At 37.8% G+C, this 14,074-nt stretch overlaps 1 protein-coding gene across 1 annotated transcript in view; it reads left to right on the top strand.

Annotated features, from left to right (window-relative positions):
• The window catches only part of brinp1 (bone morphogenetic protein/retinoic acid inducible neural-specific 1), a 161,190-nt gene that overhangs the window by 24,448 nt on the left and 122,668 nt on the right, over nucleotides 1–14,074 (top strand). Inside the window, exon 2 of the mRNA XM_012869008.3 lies at nucleotides 10,315–10,582. Coding sequence (XP_012724462.1) covers nucleotides 10,365–10,582 — 218 coding nt within the window. The 5' untranslated portion in view covers nucleotides 10,315–10,364. The remainder of the gene's footprint in view (nucleotides 1–10,314; nucleotides 10,583–14,074) is intronic.

Here is a 14,074-nt window from a genome sequence, read left to right as displayed (position 1 = left end):
AAGGTTTTGCTTCACTTCGTGCATTATACCAGTATCACTGGGAAATAAATCCACTCTGAGGCAGCTGGGCTGATAACAGTTCAGAGAGAACTCCATCTGCTCACATCCATACAGTTTCTTTGACAAATATTGTAGAGTATAAATAATACATATTGGTATCCACGTTTCATAAATCAAGATTGGGAAGTATATGGAGTATGGAAATGTAGTATAGTCTGTTCCAATTCCCTGAAGACTACCTGTCTCCTCATAAAAAAGCTTCACTTTTTCTCGAACCCTTGCCTCCATGGGATTTAGAATACAAATAAGGAGAACAAGCCTCTCCATTCTTATGAACTTTTCAGAATACAGAGGAACACTTAGGCCCCCACACAGGGGAGAAGGGAATTGATTGGCAAAGCAAGTGACAAGACCAGAATGGAGACTGAATCCCCTTGAAAGAACTAGACTGAAGGAGGAGTTGCAGCATGAATAAGGCTGTTTAAAAAGAGGATGGAGAAAACAAGCCTCCCTTGTCCTGCCTGGTGATTTCCTGAAGCAGACATCCTCCCCTTTTTACCCTGCTTATTCAAGGGTAAATGTGATCCACTCTCTCTGCCTTCTTCTCTTCTTTTCTCATTTGCTCAGAATATTACATTGATGTTCAAGTAACACAAACACAAACTGCGAATAAAAACTGCATTTTCCCCCCCAAAGACGTATATAAAATGCATGTCATTTTTGATGTTGTTCTGACTGCTTACAATACTTTTCATCTTAAGAAGAAATTAGACTTGAACTGGTAGAACATTGAATAGAATAGAACAGAATAAAGTAACCGCTGATAAGCTCAATATCTATATATGTATACACACACACACACACACACACACATATATATATATATATATATATATATATATATATATATATATATATATATATATATATATATATATATATACATACATAGGTATTTTGCCTCCATTTTTCTCAAGAGATGTTGGTGGGCAATGCAGCGGCATTTTATGGGACTTGCATGGGTCAGCTACACTTGTTAATCTTCGGCCACAGCGAGTCCGCATAACCTTGCCTTCTGCCAACCTGGTTAATATCCGCTCCTTGTCACCTCTAGAAACTTGGACTTCCATGGATCTGCTACCTTCTGTTTCACTGAAACATGCTGAACCCATGTCATGCATTTCTGATGCTGGACTTCCAGCTATTTTCAGCTGACTGGAGAGCAGGGCTCTTGGGGGAAAAAAAATAGGAGGTGGAATCTGCTTTCACATACACTAAGGTTGGTGTGCTAATATCAAAGTTTTAAAGACAAAATGTAGTCTTCTCCTGGATTCATTTTTTATAGACAGTAAACTTTTATTTTCACAATGGGAATTCTTCTCATTTGTTCTGACCTGTGTTTACATCCCATCACAAATCTTCACATGAAAAACTGAAAAACCTACAGACAGGATATTAATTACAATATTTTTTGGACCCAAAGGCACACCGCATTATAAGGCGCACTAAATATTCTTCCCAAGTGTGTAATATCACTGCACCCCTTCACGTACACAGCTCTCTATCCGTCTCTGTCGGGGGGACAGAGTAGTTGGACTACACTGCCCGGCTTCTAACATAAGGCCAAAATAAAGATAACTTTTATATTTTATTAATTTACTAGGTTTATTGTTGCTATCGGGTACTCAGGGCATGGGCTGCCTAAAGGCTCCCACATACTCGGGCGTACTGTGCGCATACTGTGAGCTTGATGGACCCTGCGCTGACTCTGGATGGACGTTTTACCCTTCATAGTCGAGCGTACTGTTGGCTACATTTTTTGTGGCAAATTCCTACTACTCACACACTTTCTGCCAGTGTGACGAAGCGGCGGAACGGATTGTAAAATACATGATTAGCTAGCTGAGCACTTAGAGCCGTTTCTTTTCTAGCAGGTTTCCATCACACACCTGTCAGTGAGAACACAGAGGGACTGTGATGCTGTGTGTCCATGCGACTGTCTGCTTGGAGCAGCTCAGTGTATCAAGCTCGGTGTCACATATAAAACAGTTGATGTAAAGACTTCTTGCCTCCGAGAAGTTTATAGTGTGACACGTACCTGTATGCGCGGAGTCCGCACAGAGTCCACCTCAAGTATGCGCAGAGTGAACTACGCCCGAGAATGTGGGGGTCTTTACATGAATGCACTTCTAGTTTAAATATTACAATCAGGCAGTCTTGTAGACTGCTCAGGGTGCCAGTCAGGTAGTGACAGAGTGTACCGTAATGCTCCAAATATCCATTGAGCTGAGCGGCTTCGTTGCTTACCAAAGTTCTACTTACACATTTTAACAGATTTCTGAGCACATTGTACCACATAAAATCGGTCAATAAGCACAACGGTAATCATATATAAGGCACATCGAATTATAAGGATCACCTTCAATTTTTTAGAAAATTGAAAGATTGTAAGTCCGAAAAAATATGGTATCTCACCAAAGATAATACTGGATTACTCTTACACAGCTTTAAAAGATGCATACCAGTTACCTGGGCATTTTTACATCTCTTTGATCACAGTCTGCTTCATGTCATCCCAACTTACTGGCAAAAACTGAAAACCTCTAAGCATGTGGTTAGGACTGTTAGCACATGGACTGTTGAATCATAGCAGATGTTACAGGCGTGCTTTCGCTGCACTAAATGACGTGTCTTTGAAACTTCATCCACTGACCTGGATGAGCTTGCTGAAACGGTCACTTCATACTTCAGTTTTTGTGAGGACTTTTGTGTGGAGACCAAGACTTTTGCGTCATACTGTATGACAACAATAAACCATGATCTAGTTCACATCTTAGGAATCTGCATGGAAACAAGGAACAGGCTTACAGCTGCAGGGACCAGACCCTGTATAAATAGGCCAGAATCAAACTGATCAAGGAGATCAAAGCAGCAAAGTGAAGCTAGAGCAAAAAAAAAAAAAAAAAAAAAAAAACAGCTCTCCAGCTTACAACCTAGGTACAGTATAAAATGCTTTGAGAAACTACAAGAGTACCCCCCTCCACACACACACACACACACCATAATATTGAGATGGGGTCCTGTGTGATGTGTCAGCAAAATGTTTACATTTTTGAAAGTGTTGGATGGCGCAAAACAAGTAATACTGCCAAAGGAATTAGCAAAGAGGCAAAAGGACTAGAACTTAGCCACCAGTTTCACTTTTCTTGTTGAACACCAACACTAACTAATGTCCTAAATGCAGTGACAGAACCAACCTCACATGGGCAAAAATCAATGGGTATAGAGATAGACATGCGTGGAGGTATTTAACACATTCATATATAAACTCACCTTTAGAATTAACATATTTAATATTCTTGTCATACATTTTTCCTCCACCTCTGTCTCCCTGATGTCAATAGGAACTACTGACTGCACTCACATGAAGAATGCATCTTTATTTTTTTATCAATTTAATCTGTTCTTACTCAAAAAAATAATAATTTGCCATAAGCAACATTTCTCATGAAACTTTGTAGATTTGCTAATACTGCAATGTTAATTCAGCTCAACTCTTGTTACCTTTGACTTTTTTCACTGCACCCACCTTGCAAGTCTTAAATAGTTAACTTTGAAGAGAGGTTCTGTTAAAACATTCTAAGAAGGTACTACCTTAAGGCTGGTTCACATGGCAGCATTTTAAAATAGTCGGACGGTTTTCAAAGCCTGAGAGACACCACTCGTAACGATTAAAAAAAAAATCCTAGATAAAACAGGTTTGGTTGTACAGTGTGTGGTGTCCGGTCAGATCCCAAGCACAACCCACCACACTTGAACAGATTTCACTTAAGATCCTTCAGATGTCAGAAGGGAAATCTTGTGAATCCTCTCGAGACCAAACGTGAGTTCAGATTAAATAAACATGGACGACAAGGAAGAATAATGGCAATAGTTTGTTGACTAATTTTAACAGAGAAAAAAACATAACATAACGGGGCTCTACACTTGCTGCACTATGAAATGGAGGTGCGTTGGGGGGATGGGGGTGAATGGTATTCTCTCGGGGAATACCTCACCCCAATTTCTGATTTGCTACCGGCCACATTCAACAGGCTCCGTGCTTGTTTGTCTTCGGAGGACACCAGACATGGTAGGATATCGGGGCAAGACAATCCAACATGTTGAATATTACCGATTCGAGGTCAGAGCGGTCCCGACGTTCCATTGGGCGGACCCAATCGTAATTAAACACACCGCACATGGCAGGGTATTCTCTTAAGATTACTTTAAGAGACACAGTGATAATCAGCGCCTCTCATAAGGGGAAGATCGGGGCGAAAATCAGGCTGAAAATTCTGCCGTGTGAACCAGCCTTTACCTGATGATGGCGACTCTATAGTCTTTATTTAGTATAAATAAGTATTGCAGGTTCGAAAACCAAATTCAACTTCTGCGGGATTGAAATGTGATTTGGTATGATGTGAGAGTTTGTTCCTTGATGTCTAAAAATATTCTCAATTTTCACAATGCAGTTAATTTGTGGACTCTGTGTTGGCAAATGTATGTGTACATTCCTGAATCATCCTTTTTCAAGATGAACTCCCGTAAACCATGCCATCGTGATCTAATAAAAATCAGTTTTTCAAAATAAAATTAAAACTTTATTTGCCATTACACACTGTAGTCACTATTACAAACACAAAGTAAAAAGAAGTCATGGACCATAAAACAATAAAATAAGATTAAGGCCGTTTAAGAGTCATTGAAGAGGCTGCCTCTATGGGGGATGGACAGTTGTAAACAAGTTGTAGGTGAGAAAATTAACTGCAGAGAAAGTTATGAACAGTAACAAATGAGGGTAAACTGGCAACTGTGCATGAAAACAGGTAACTGTATATAAATAGATAGCAAAAAAAAATAAATGTAGCAGAGACGTCAGTATTAACAGTAAAATGTGAGTAAAGAACAATGGCTACACATGAATTGCACATCTCCTCATGTGTGGTATATTAGACTTAAAAGTGGGGCATATGTCTGCATGTGTGTGAGCCTGCTGTATGAACATGTCGTAGAGAGATTTAAACTGTCTTGAACAGTAGTTAAACAAAGAACAAACTGCTCACTGTGTGAGTGGGGGTTACAGAAATTGTTGCCAGCTGAAACATATTAATCACTGCGGTACCTTTTCAGCAGGGTTATGTTACTTTCTAACATAAAGCAGGTGGTGATTTTTATCTTTAAAGGTATACTATGCAACCGGGGTTGATTTTCCAGCGAGGCTCCCCCAGAGGGCGAAAGTAAAAGTGCACTGTCGTAAAGATGCTCAGCTGTTCTGGTTCCTCCGTCAAGCCAGGCGCGGTTGTTTTGAGATTAGCAGACAGGCGAACGCAACGAAAAGTGGAAAAAATGGCAGTACAAACAATGAATAACACAGTGAAGGTATGAACATCAAGCTTCTTGCAGCGCTATCTTGGCGAGGCGGTCGCCGCCGCCTCGCCAAGCCGCGACCGCCGCCGCCTCGCCAGTTTTATTATTATTATTATTATTTTTTTTTTTTTTATGTTGCCGAGACGCTACCGCCACCGCCTCGCCAAGCCGCAGCCGCCGCCGCGGCCGCCGCGGTAGCGTCTCGCCAACATAAAAAAAGATTATTATAATAATAATAATAATAATAAAACTCGATATGCTTGCATGTTTATTTGACCGGCTGAGCGGAGCGGAGCAGAGCGGAGCGGGAGACAAACTTTGCACCGCTGACCGGCGGAGCGGAGCGGGGGGGGGGGAGACAAACTTTGCACCACTGACGAACGTTGGCGAGGCGGTGCGTGAGGGAAACCCTACAATGTTACTTACAATCGCATCAGCAGAAACGCGAGGTCCGCGTCAGCCTTGCAGCCTTCTATGTTCACCCGTGTACGACTCCTCTCTCTGTCCAGAGCCCTTTTCCTCTTTCTTGCCTGCTCCAACATGGGCTTTCGCTGTTTTCTTGCTGGTTCCGCCATGATAACTGCACAAATATCGCCACTGCGCTACCAACGAGCACACCTTTCACTGCGGGCGTGTAGCAGTTCTCGCTGTAAAGCAAGACCGACTCTCGCGATGCACACGAGACTACTGAGCCTGTGACTGCGGGCCGACTGCTCCTGCAATTGCAAGTGCGGTATTTCCCCCACAGACCCCCAGGGCGGCCGAGAAAACCTTAGTTCAACCTGAAATGACTCATTTAATCATCCAAATCGGTATGGAACACATTAATTAACAGAAAAATGTTGCATAGTATGCCTTTAAATTGTGTTTATCACACTTTTTACTGTTTATGTGCTACAAATTTCCTTACTGAAAAAGTGAACAAAAGTATGCCTTTAATGCTGCTCTTCTCTCACTGGATATACATCGTCTCATACAGTTATAACCAAAAATTCATATTTATACTCAAACAACTTTGTTTTTGATTAGAAATTAGACAGGTATTGCATAAAATATAATAAAAACATCTAAATGGAGTATACATTTTGAAAATGTTTTTATTCAGATTTTAATCAAAAAGTGCATGTCAGAATTGTTTTAATATCTATAATAGCTATACTGTCTTACAAACAATCAAATGCTTCATACAATTGCTGACCAGCGTTTCCATGTTTTCCCTGGTATTCTGACTATTTAATCTTGATCAACCTTTGAGGCTGGGTGCCATCACCCTGATCTCTGACTCCCTCCACAAATTCTCTATCAGATTAAAGTTGGGAATCTGGATGGGACACTCCGAAACAATAATATTAACTGTTGTAGGAACATGTTGTCACAAACAACTGTGGTTCATTTGAGATCCTTCTTTTTTCAAAAATTTTGAAAGAATATGAAAGCTGATTTGTAATAAATGCCAAATATTGTATTTATTTGTTCTTTATTTTGTGACTATAGTTTTGAAAAGACATTTAATTTAAAGCACCAGATGTGCTTTTAGAGTTTGCATTATCTTAAACAAATGTCAACGTTAGTCACTACTTTGTATCAGGCTTTGTCAAATTTCCCTGAAGTCAGCAGTTTTATTTTGAACTACCAAGACAGAAATCATTTTAAAATACTGTAGAGGTGTTAGTGTCACCGAACCTAGCAGTTACAGCCTCCACACACTTTCTAAACTATCTCCTTGATTCTCGGGCAAAACTGCTGGCTCTCCTTGTGACAGCACATAGCTGTTTCTTACACTGAATGGCTCTCAAAGGACTTGCAAAGAGTTATTTATCAGATGCATTATTGGGTCCCAAACCAATTAACCATAACCCACCCTCGGTATCTTATTTACGGTACAGAACATTTCTTCAAAGTGACTCAGCACTTTCTGCATTTGAAGACTTAGTTTTTGTATGAAACATTTGTTGTGTGCTAAAAGCTTCACTCCATTTCTCTCACCCCCCCTTATTTAAACTGCAAGAGGCTCTTGGAGTTGAATCTATCTTTTACCAGGAAAAAAAAAAATCATTTCTAATGCCTGCCCATTTCTAGCTCCGCTGCTGCTTCTATGCACCACATGGCTCCAACCCCTAAAATAGTCCGTCATCCAGCTCGTTATAGACAGGGCTTTTTACCAAAGTGCATTGATTTAGAGAGGAGGGGGTTCAAATTTTTTCATAAGCAGTCTATTAGGAGCATACCGAATCTATCCATTTTGATCATCGGTCAACCTTTTATCTAATAATGACATCTTGTTTGACTAGGAAAAAATACATTAGTCATAGTTCTAGCTTTGAACAATTTTTATTAAAGAATATGTTTTATTTGTGAAAAAGTTGATTTTTGATTTTTTTTGATTGACTATAATAATTTTCACCTGTTCAAAAACACGTTTGTTGAGTCAACAAACATGTTCTCTATTTAATAATAATTCTTGTTACATACAATAAAAAGGTGGAATCTGTGGAGTTCTCAAGACCGGCATTCCAAGCCACAAAACTGACAGTCCAATGAAGAAAAAAATGTAATTTGTTGAAAAATAAACAAGGCAATAAATTGAGAATTTTTTTTAAACACATTTATAGATATTTTTACTAACTACTGACTATAATTAGTCACAGTTTTAGGTAACTTGGCCAACACTGCTGGTTTGTCTCTTTTAGGTTTTTTATTGCTTTTTCTAGTTTGTTAGTTACCACAGTAGGAATGCATAAGCTGTTTACATCTTTCAGTAACAGTGTTTTTTGTTGCTTCTTATTAGCCCCTTTCAGTTGTTTATGTGGGTCCAGTTTGATTGGATTCCCAATCTGTGCAGCAGCTTTTATTTATGTGTTAATGTTGAAACGATCAGTGTGGATGCAGCAGCACCACTAGTGTTAAATATAGAGAGTATTCTTTTGTGTATGAAGTCTAAAGAGTAAAACTCTTTAGACTTATTACTTATTAAAATATGGTTTGTGCACCTTTCCTAAGTGCTTTTGGCAAGAGTGTGATATCACAACCTGGCTTTGGCAAAAAAAGGACACAAGAGTAAGATTTACAATTTTTTTTTAAGAAAAAAAAACTAACAACAGTCTAGTGTATAAAGTCAGTAAAATCAGTCATGTCATTGTGATTGGGTGACAATATTGAATGTAAATGTTGAGTGTTGACTGCAATTCAATTCAAATGAACTAAGCGAAGCAAACTGAACCAAACAAACCATATCTGACTCAGTAGGAGAAGCATAGCAAAGAAGGGGGGAGAGATAAGCCCACTCTGCTGCACAGCACCCAGGCCTTTTTATAGGGGTGAAGGTCCAACTCAGGTGTCCTCAAACAATTTGCCTGTTGCACTCCAGCCAATGGATCCATTCCTGCAACAGCTCAAACAATTAATTACCCAGCAGGGCCGCCACTGTGATGTTAGCAAGAGACTGATCCATGACCAGACTTGCTGAAATTGAACTGTTAATTGATAGCAATAATAAAAAGGGTTCATCCACCCACCTGTCACCTATTTTTGTCATAGAGCCAGCTCTTTTCCAAATTGCTTCTAAGGAGGGTTTGCCAGATGGTATTTTACAAACCAATCCGGAGGATAAGGTTGGCTTAGATGGACGATTCTTACAAGACAGTCTGTATTTAGTCCTTAAATAAAAAAATAAAATACATGTGCGTGTAAATAATGTAAATGCAATTTATTTTAAACAAACCCATTTTTAAAATGAATAAGGGGTTCATCTTTAATTAACCACTGATAGATTCTAAAAACAAATGTCAAATAAATGACATCAATCAAATTATGTTTTAGATATAGGAGTACTGAAAGTTACACCTGTTTGTGTTCAAAGTATGACTGGCTACCACAGGTACTATGACACATTGTTAAATCTGACTTCTACAATCAAAATGAATGAATTCCTTTTAATCAATCTTGTGAAACTGACACACTAATTTCATCCATGATGTGACAAAAGAGGATCTCTCTTATCAGTATGCCAACAATTTATCATGTACTTAACAGAAAGATTAGCCTCATCAAATTTTTCTTGCTCTTTTATGATCTGTTATTGTCTAATAAGCCATGAAAATGGAAGCATCTTATGCAACCAGCAGCACTTGATAGCATGCAGTGCTTTTCTATGCCCAAGGGCCTTAGTACTAGAATATTACTGATGGAAATCTCGTATCTGTGACAAATAAGTGCTGGATATACATGTTTTAAAGATGATTTGGGGGATTTAAAAAAATATTATTATTATTATTATTATTATTATTATTATTATTATTATTATTATTATTATTATTATTATTATTATTATTATTACACTGTAATTAAAAATCATTGATGGATGGATGAATACTAATGTGTTGTCTGGGTTACACACTTGTAAGCCAATCCAGGGTTGGGATGGTTCAACAACAATGTCAAAAGATAAAAGATTCCTCCAGCTGTAATTGACAACACAGAGTAAAGAGAGATGTTTTTATTCCACATTAGTGGCTGTAGAGTGTCATAACATATCATAAAGCCGTCTTCTAACCTTGTCAGAGCTTATCATGACACCAATTACAAACAGACAGCCAGATAGCTGAGGGTGAACCCCATACTGATCTGCAAAAGACTAGCAACCATTGTATATGCGGTGACGCACAGTTTCTGAATACTGCAGACAGGAATATTGGGTGAACAATACGAGAAATCCTGAAAGTGAGCAGACTCCATGTCAGAGTAAAGTGACAATGACAAGGGCACTGTTTTATTTGTTCAGCAGAAGACAATTAACCTAACTCCTGGACTTTCTTGTACTGCTAAAATGGACCTTGTCATATAACAGCTCTCTTTTTGTGCATCCCTACCCCAACCCCTCTCTCCCTTCCTTTTCTATCCCATCAGGTCTCCACATAATGGAGCGAGAATGAACACAGAGCGGCTTAAAAAAAAGCATGAACTGGAGGTTTATTGAGGTCATCTGCTTCCTGTTTATATGGGACCATATAACAGTTCAGTCTACCCGGCAGGACCTGTTGGTTGCTGAACAACATGTCACCAAGCAATATGACTGGCTCATCTCTGACCGTGGACCTTTCCACCACTCTCGGAGCTATCTGTCCTTTGTGGAAAGATTCCGCCAAGGATTTACAACCAGATATAAAATTTATAGGTGAGTTCACTTTTACCCTGCATGCTGATGCCACTCATGGTTTTTAGAACAGTGTCTGTTTTAATGGTTTATCTATTTTAGGAGCAGATACTTGCAAAAAGCTGAACAGTGTGTGGCTTTAACCTGTTACATGCGCGTTTATATTTAGATGCAGTCCCTCTTGGTCATTTGAATTCTTTTCATTTTATCGACAGAACAAATAAAATTCTTGCTTGCCTTGACTTTTTTCTGGATGAGTCTTGCTCATTTCCCTCACTTTTGGTGTCACAAAAGTGTGTAGCTTTATTTATTTATTAGCTTTATAAAAAGATCCTTCATAAAATATAAGTTTTAAATTTAACTGACATGGTTTGTTTTTTTATACTTTTATCAAAATAGATTTTTTTTCTGTAAAAATCTTTTTAAAACAATCTTTCGACCATCAAGCTTTTAACATAGCTTAACATTCAAAAAGATTTTAAACTATGGCCTAGTGTAAAAAAGAGGAGCATATTAACATGTTTTCAGTCAGGCCTGTTCTCATTTATTAGACAATATTCCCTGCATCAATGTTAAAACAAGTAAATTATTCATTTCCAAATAAACTCCAATTGCTCTAGTCAGACATTAAAGTTAAATAATTAAAACTATCCCATCATGTACCTTCTCATTAATTTCAACCATTAATCTTAGTGATAAATTAAACTCTGAAATAAACCCATAATAACTGTTAGATATCATCCGATTGAATTGCAGCGGTAGATTAAAAACAGTCTGCCCCCCAGAGGCAGCCTACTCCAGGGCTGAGGAGCTCGATCACTTGCTAAGCTCACAGCTAGGTGTAGCGCAGAGATAACGGACATTACAGGCATTTCACAACTAAGCCATATCTTGATAAACTAAACTAAGATATTTTAGTTTTACACAGCAATGTTCCAGCCTAAAATTAAAAAGTTAAAGAAAGTGTAATTTACAAAACTTTACTAACTTTAGTTTCTTCTTCTTTCGGCTGGAGCAGCGGTCATGTAAGCAGATCATGCGATAGAGGTGCTCTTTGCTCACAGGGGAACTGACGCTATACAGCCCTCTGCTGCAGCCTTACTGTGACTGAATTTGATCTAAACTGCCTACCACTGAAAATGAAATATTGAGACCGCAATAATGTTTATATATTTTTAAACATCGCATCGACACACGCATTTTTGCGTTGACAATTTTTCATTATTGACATTGTTGATATTACTGACATTGTCAATAATGTTGACTAATAATGGTATTACTTTTATGCACTCAAAATTTACTTAAAGTTGTAATTACCTATTTAACTCTTCTGAAGCAATAGAGCCTTTTAGTAAATTCTGTGCAAACAGATACCAAACCATGGCAGCTGCACAGATGGTGTATCTGTGATTTATATTTAAAGGAGCTATAAGTAAGATATTTACTGTAAAATCAACCTAAATCATTCTAATTTCTCACTTGGGATTGAAGTAACATTCCCTATAAACAATCAGCCCTTAACAATGTCTTAGTCATGTTTTTCTCTTTCAATCCTAGAGGTATTATCCGGAGCTACTTCGGTTCAGAGTGTAGTCTGAGGTTACCTCCTGGTTCCTGAACCAATCATATGAAAGTTCCCAGAGTTCCCAAAACAGAGCGCAGCATTTGATATTTTATTTTGGCAAAATAGCAGCAGCCTGTAAACATGGAAGCCAGTAAGAGAAGCGGACCAGAAATATAACAAAATACAACATCATATAAATACTCTGTGGAACTAAAAAATCAGTGGCATTTCACAGCAGCAATGGGCTGTTGAGTAAATGGCTGGTCTCAGAGAAAGGCATTATGTATGTCTTGCTTGGATTTTAACCACTAGGTGTCATTATTACTTATAGCTCCTTTAAATAGACCATTGCGCCGAAAATAATGAACAGACCAATTTGCTGGGATTTTACACATAGAGAAATGATCTATCTATCTATCTATCTATCTATCTATCTATCTATCTATCTATCTATCTATCTATCTATCTATCTATCTATCTATCTATCTATCTATCTATCTATCTATCTATATCTATATATAACACACACAGTGTGTGTTTGCATGTGTCAATGCAACAAATATATTCGGATGCCCTCCACAGTAGAAATGTTTTAAGAAAGTACAACATTTGCAATTATTATTTAAAAGAGATTTTTTAGCTCTTCAAAAATTTCCAAAAAGAGATAAATGTTAAATCCTCAAATCTAAACTTCTGAATTTCTGTTGAGTTATTATCAGTGATCAGTATCTACCTACAGTACAGATATGTCTTAAGACCTTTAAAAAAAATTTAACTCCCAGACACATTACATTTGGTAACCGTTATTTGAGATATTAGATAAACCTAAGGAAGATACAATAATATTTTAATATGATGGATATTGAGTGGTAATATATTATGGTTATCAAAATTATCACTATGGTTAATAATTAATTAGAATTTCAATAATAGAGAAGGCAATACCTTTACTGGAGTTTCATAAAGTTTAAATATAATTTTTATGTATTTATGTATGTATGTATGTATGTATGTATGTATGTATGTATGTATGTATGTATGTATTATTATTATTATTATTATTATTATTATTATTATTATTATTATTATTATTATTTTAAGCATAGTAACAATAGTACTTTTAGTCTTTTATTCTCTTGGAAATTTAGAGTATAAAAGTTTAATACAAAATTCAACATATGCTGTGTTTTAAATAAGCAACATTTGTAACCAGGTAACTAGAGTTTGCGTGACAAACCCAGAAAGACCCACCAAGCTAAATTTCCATAGATGTTTAGTTTGAAGTGTTCCGAATTCAGTTCACAAAAAAGAAGGGAAAACAAAATCCACTATACACCTTTCTTCCTTCATCAACAAATGCATGCTGAGTTAATTGGCCACACAAAGTCTGCGTGTGCATGGTTGTTTGTCTTGTGTGTCTCTGTTTTGCCCTAAGGTAGACTGATGATCTGTCTAAAGGTGTGCTCTTGTTCTCCCCCATCTGTCCTCAATGCTAATGTCAATTGCCCTCATTTCTGCTGTCTGTCACATCTTTGTCGCCAGTAGCAAGCTTAAACTGCCGCCATCCTAACAACTATTCAGCCTCTTGCCGGCTTCTGGCACAAAGTGAACTAACACAGACGTTTGACTTTGGATGCCATTTGATGAACCTGTTCAAAACGTCAACCCTTTTACAGTCTGCCCTGTTGTGTCAGAATGATTGAAAGCATTTAACAAAAAAAAGGCAGGGGAAATCCACATGGAAGGAAAATTAACTGGCTACAAGGGATGGAGACATAAAATTATTAAACAGACCATAGCTGATCATATTATGCAAGTCCACCCTGCATCCTCCACCCCACTCCTTTCTGGCCAGCTCTCAGAAATACTCCTACACCTATTATTCTACTGTACATCTGCATTGAATTTCAATGGGAACTGAAAATACACTGTTTTAACCGCATAATGTT

This window comes from Fundulus heteroclitus, chromosome 8 (genome assembly GCF_011125445.2).
Source record: "Fundulus heteroclitus isolate FHET01 chromosome 8, MU-UCD_Fhet_4.1, whole genome shotgun sequence".
NCBI classification, from domain to species: Eukaryota; Metazoa; Chordata; class Actinopteri; order Cyprinodontiformes; family Fundulidae; genus Fundulus; species Fundulus heteroclitus.
This window is presented reverse-complemented; position numbering and strand designations above follow the sequence as displayed.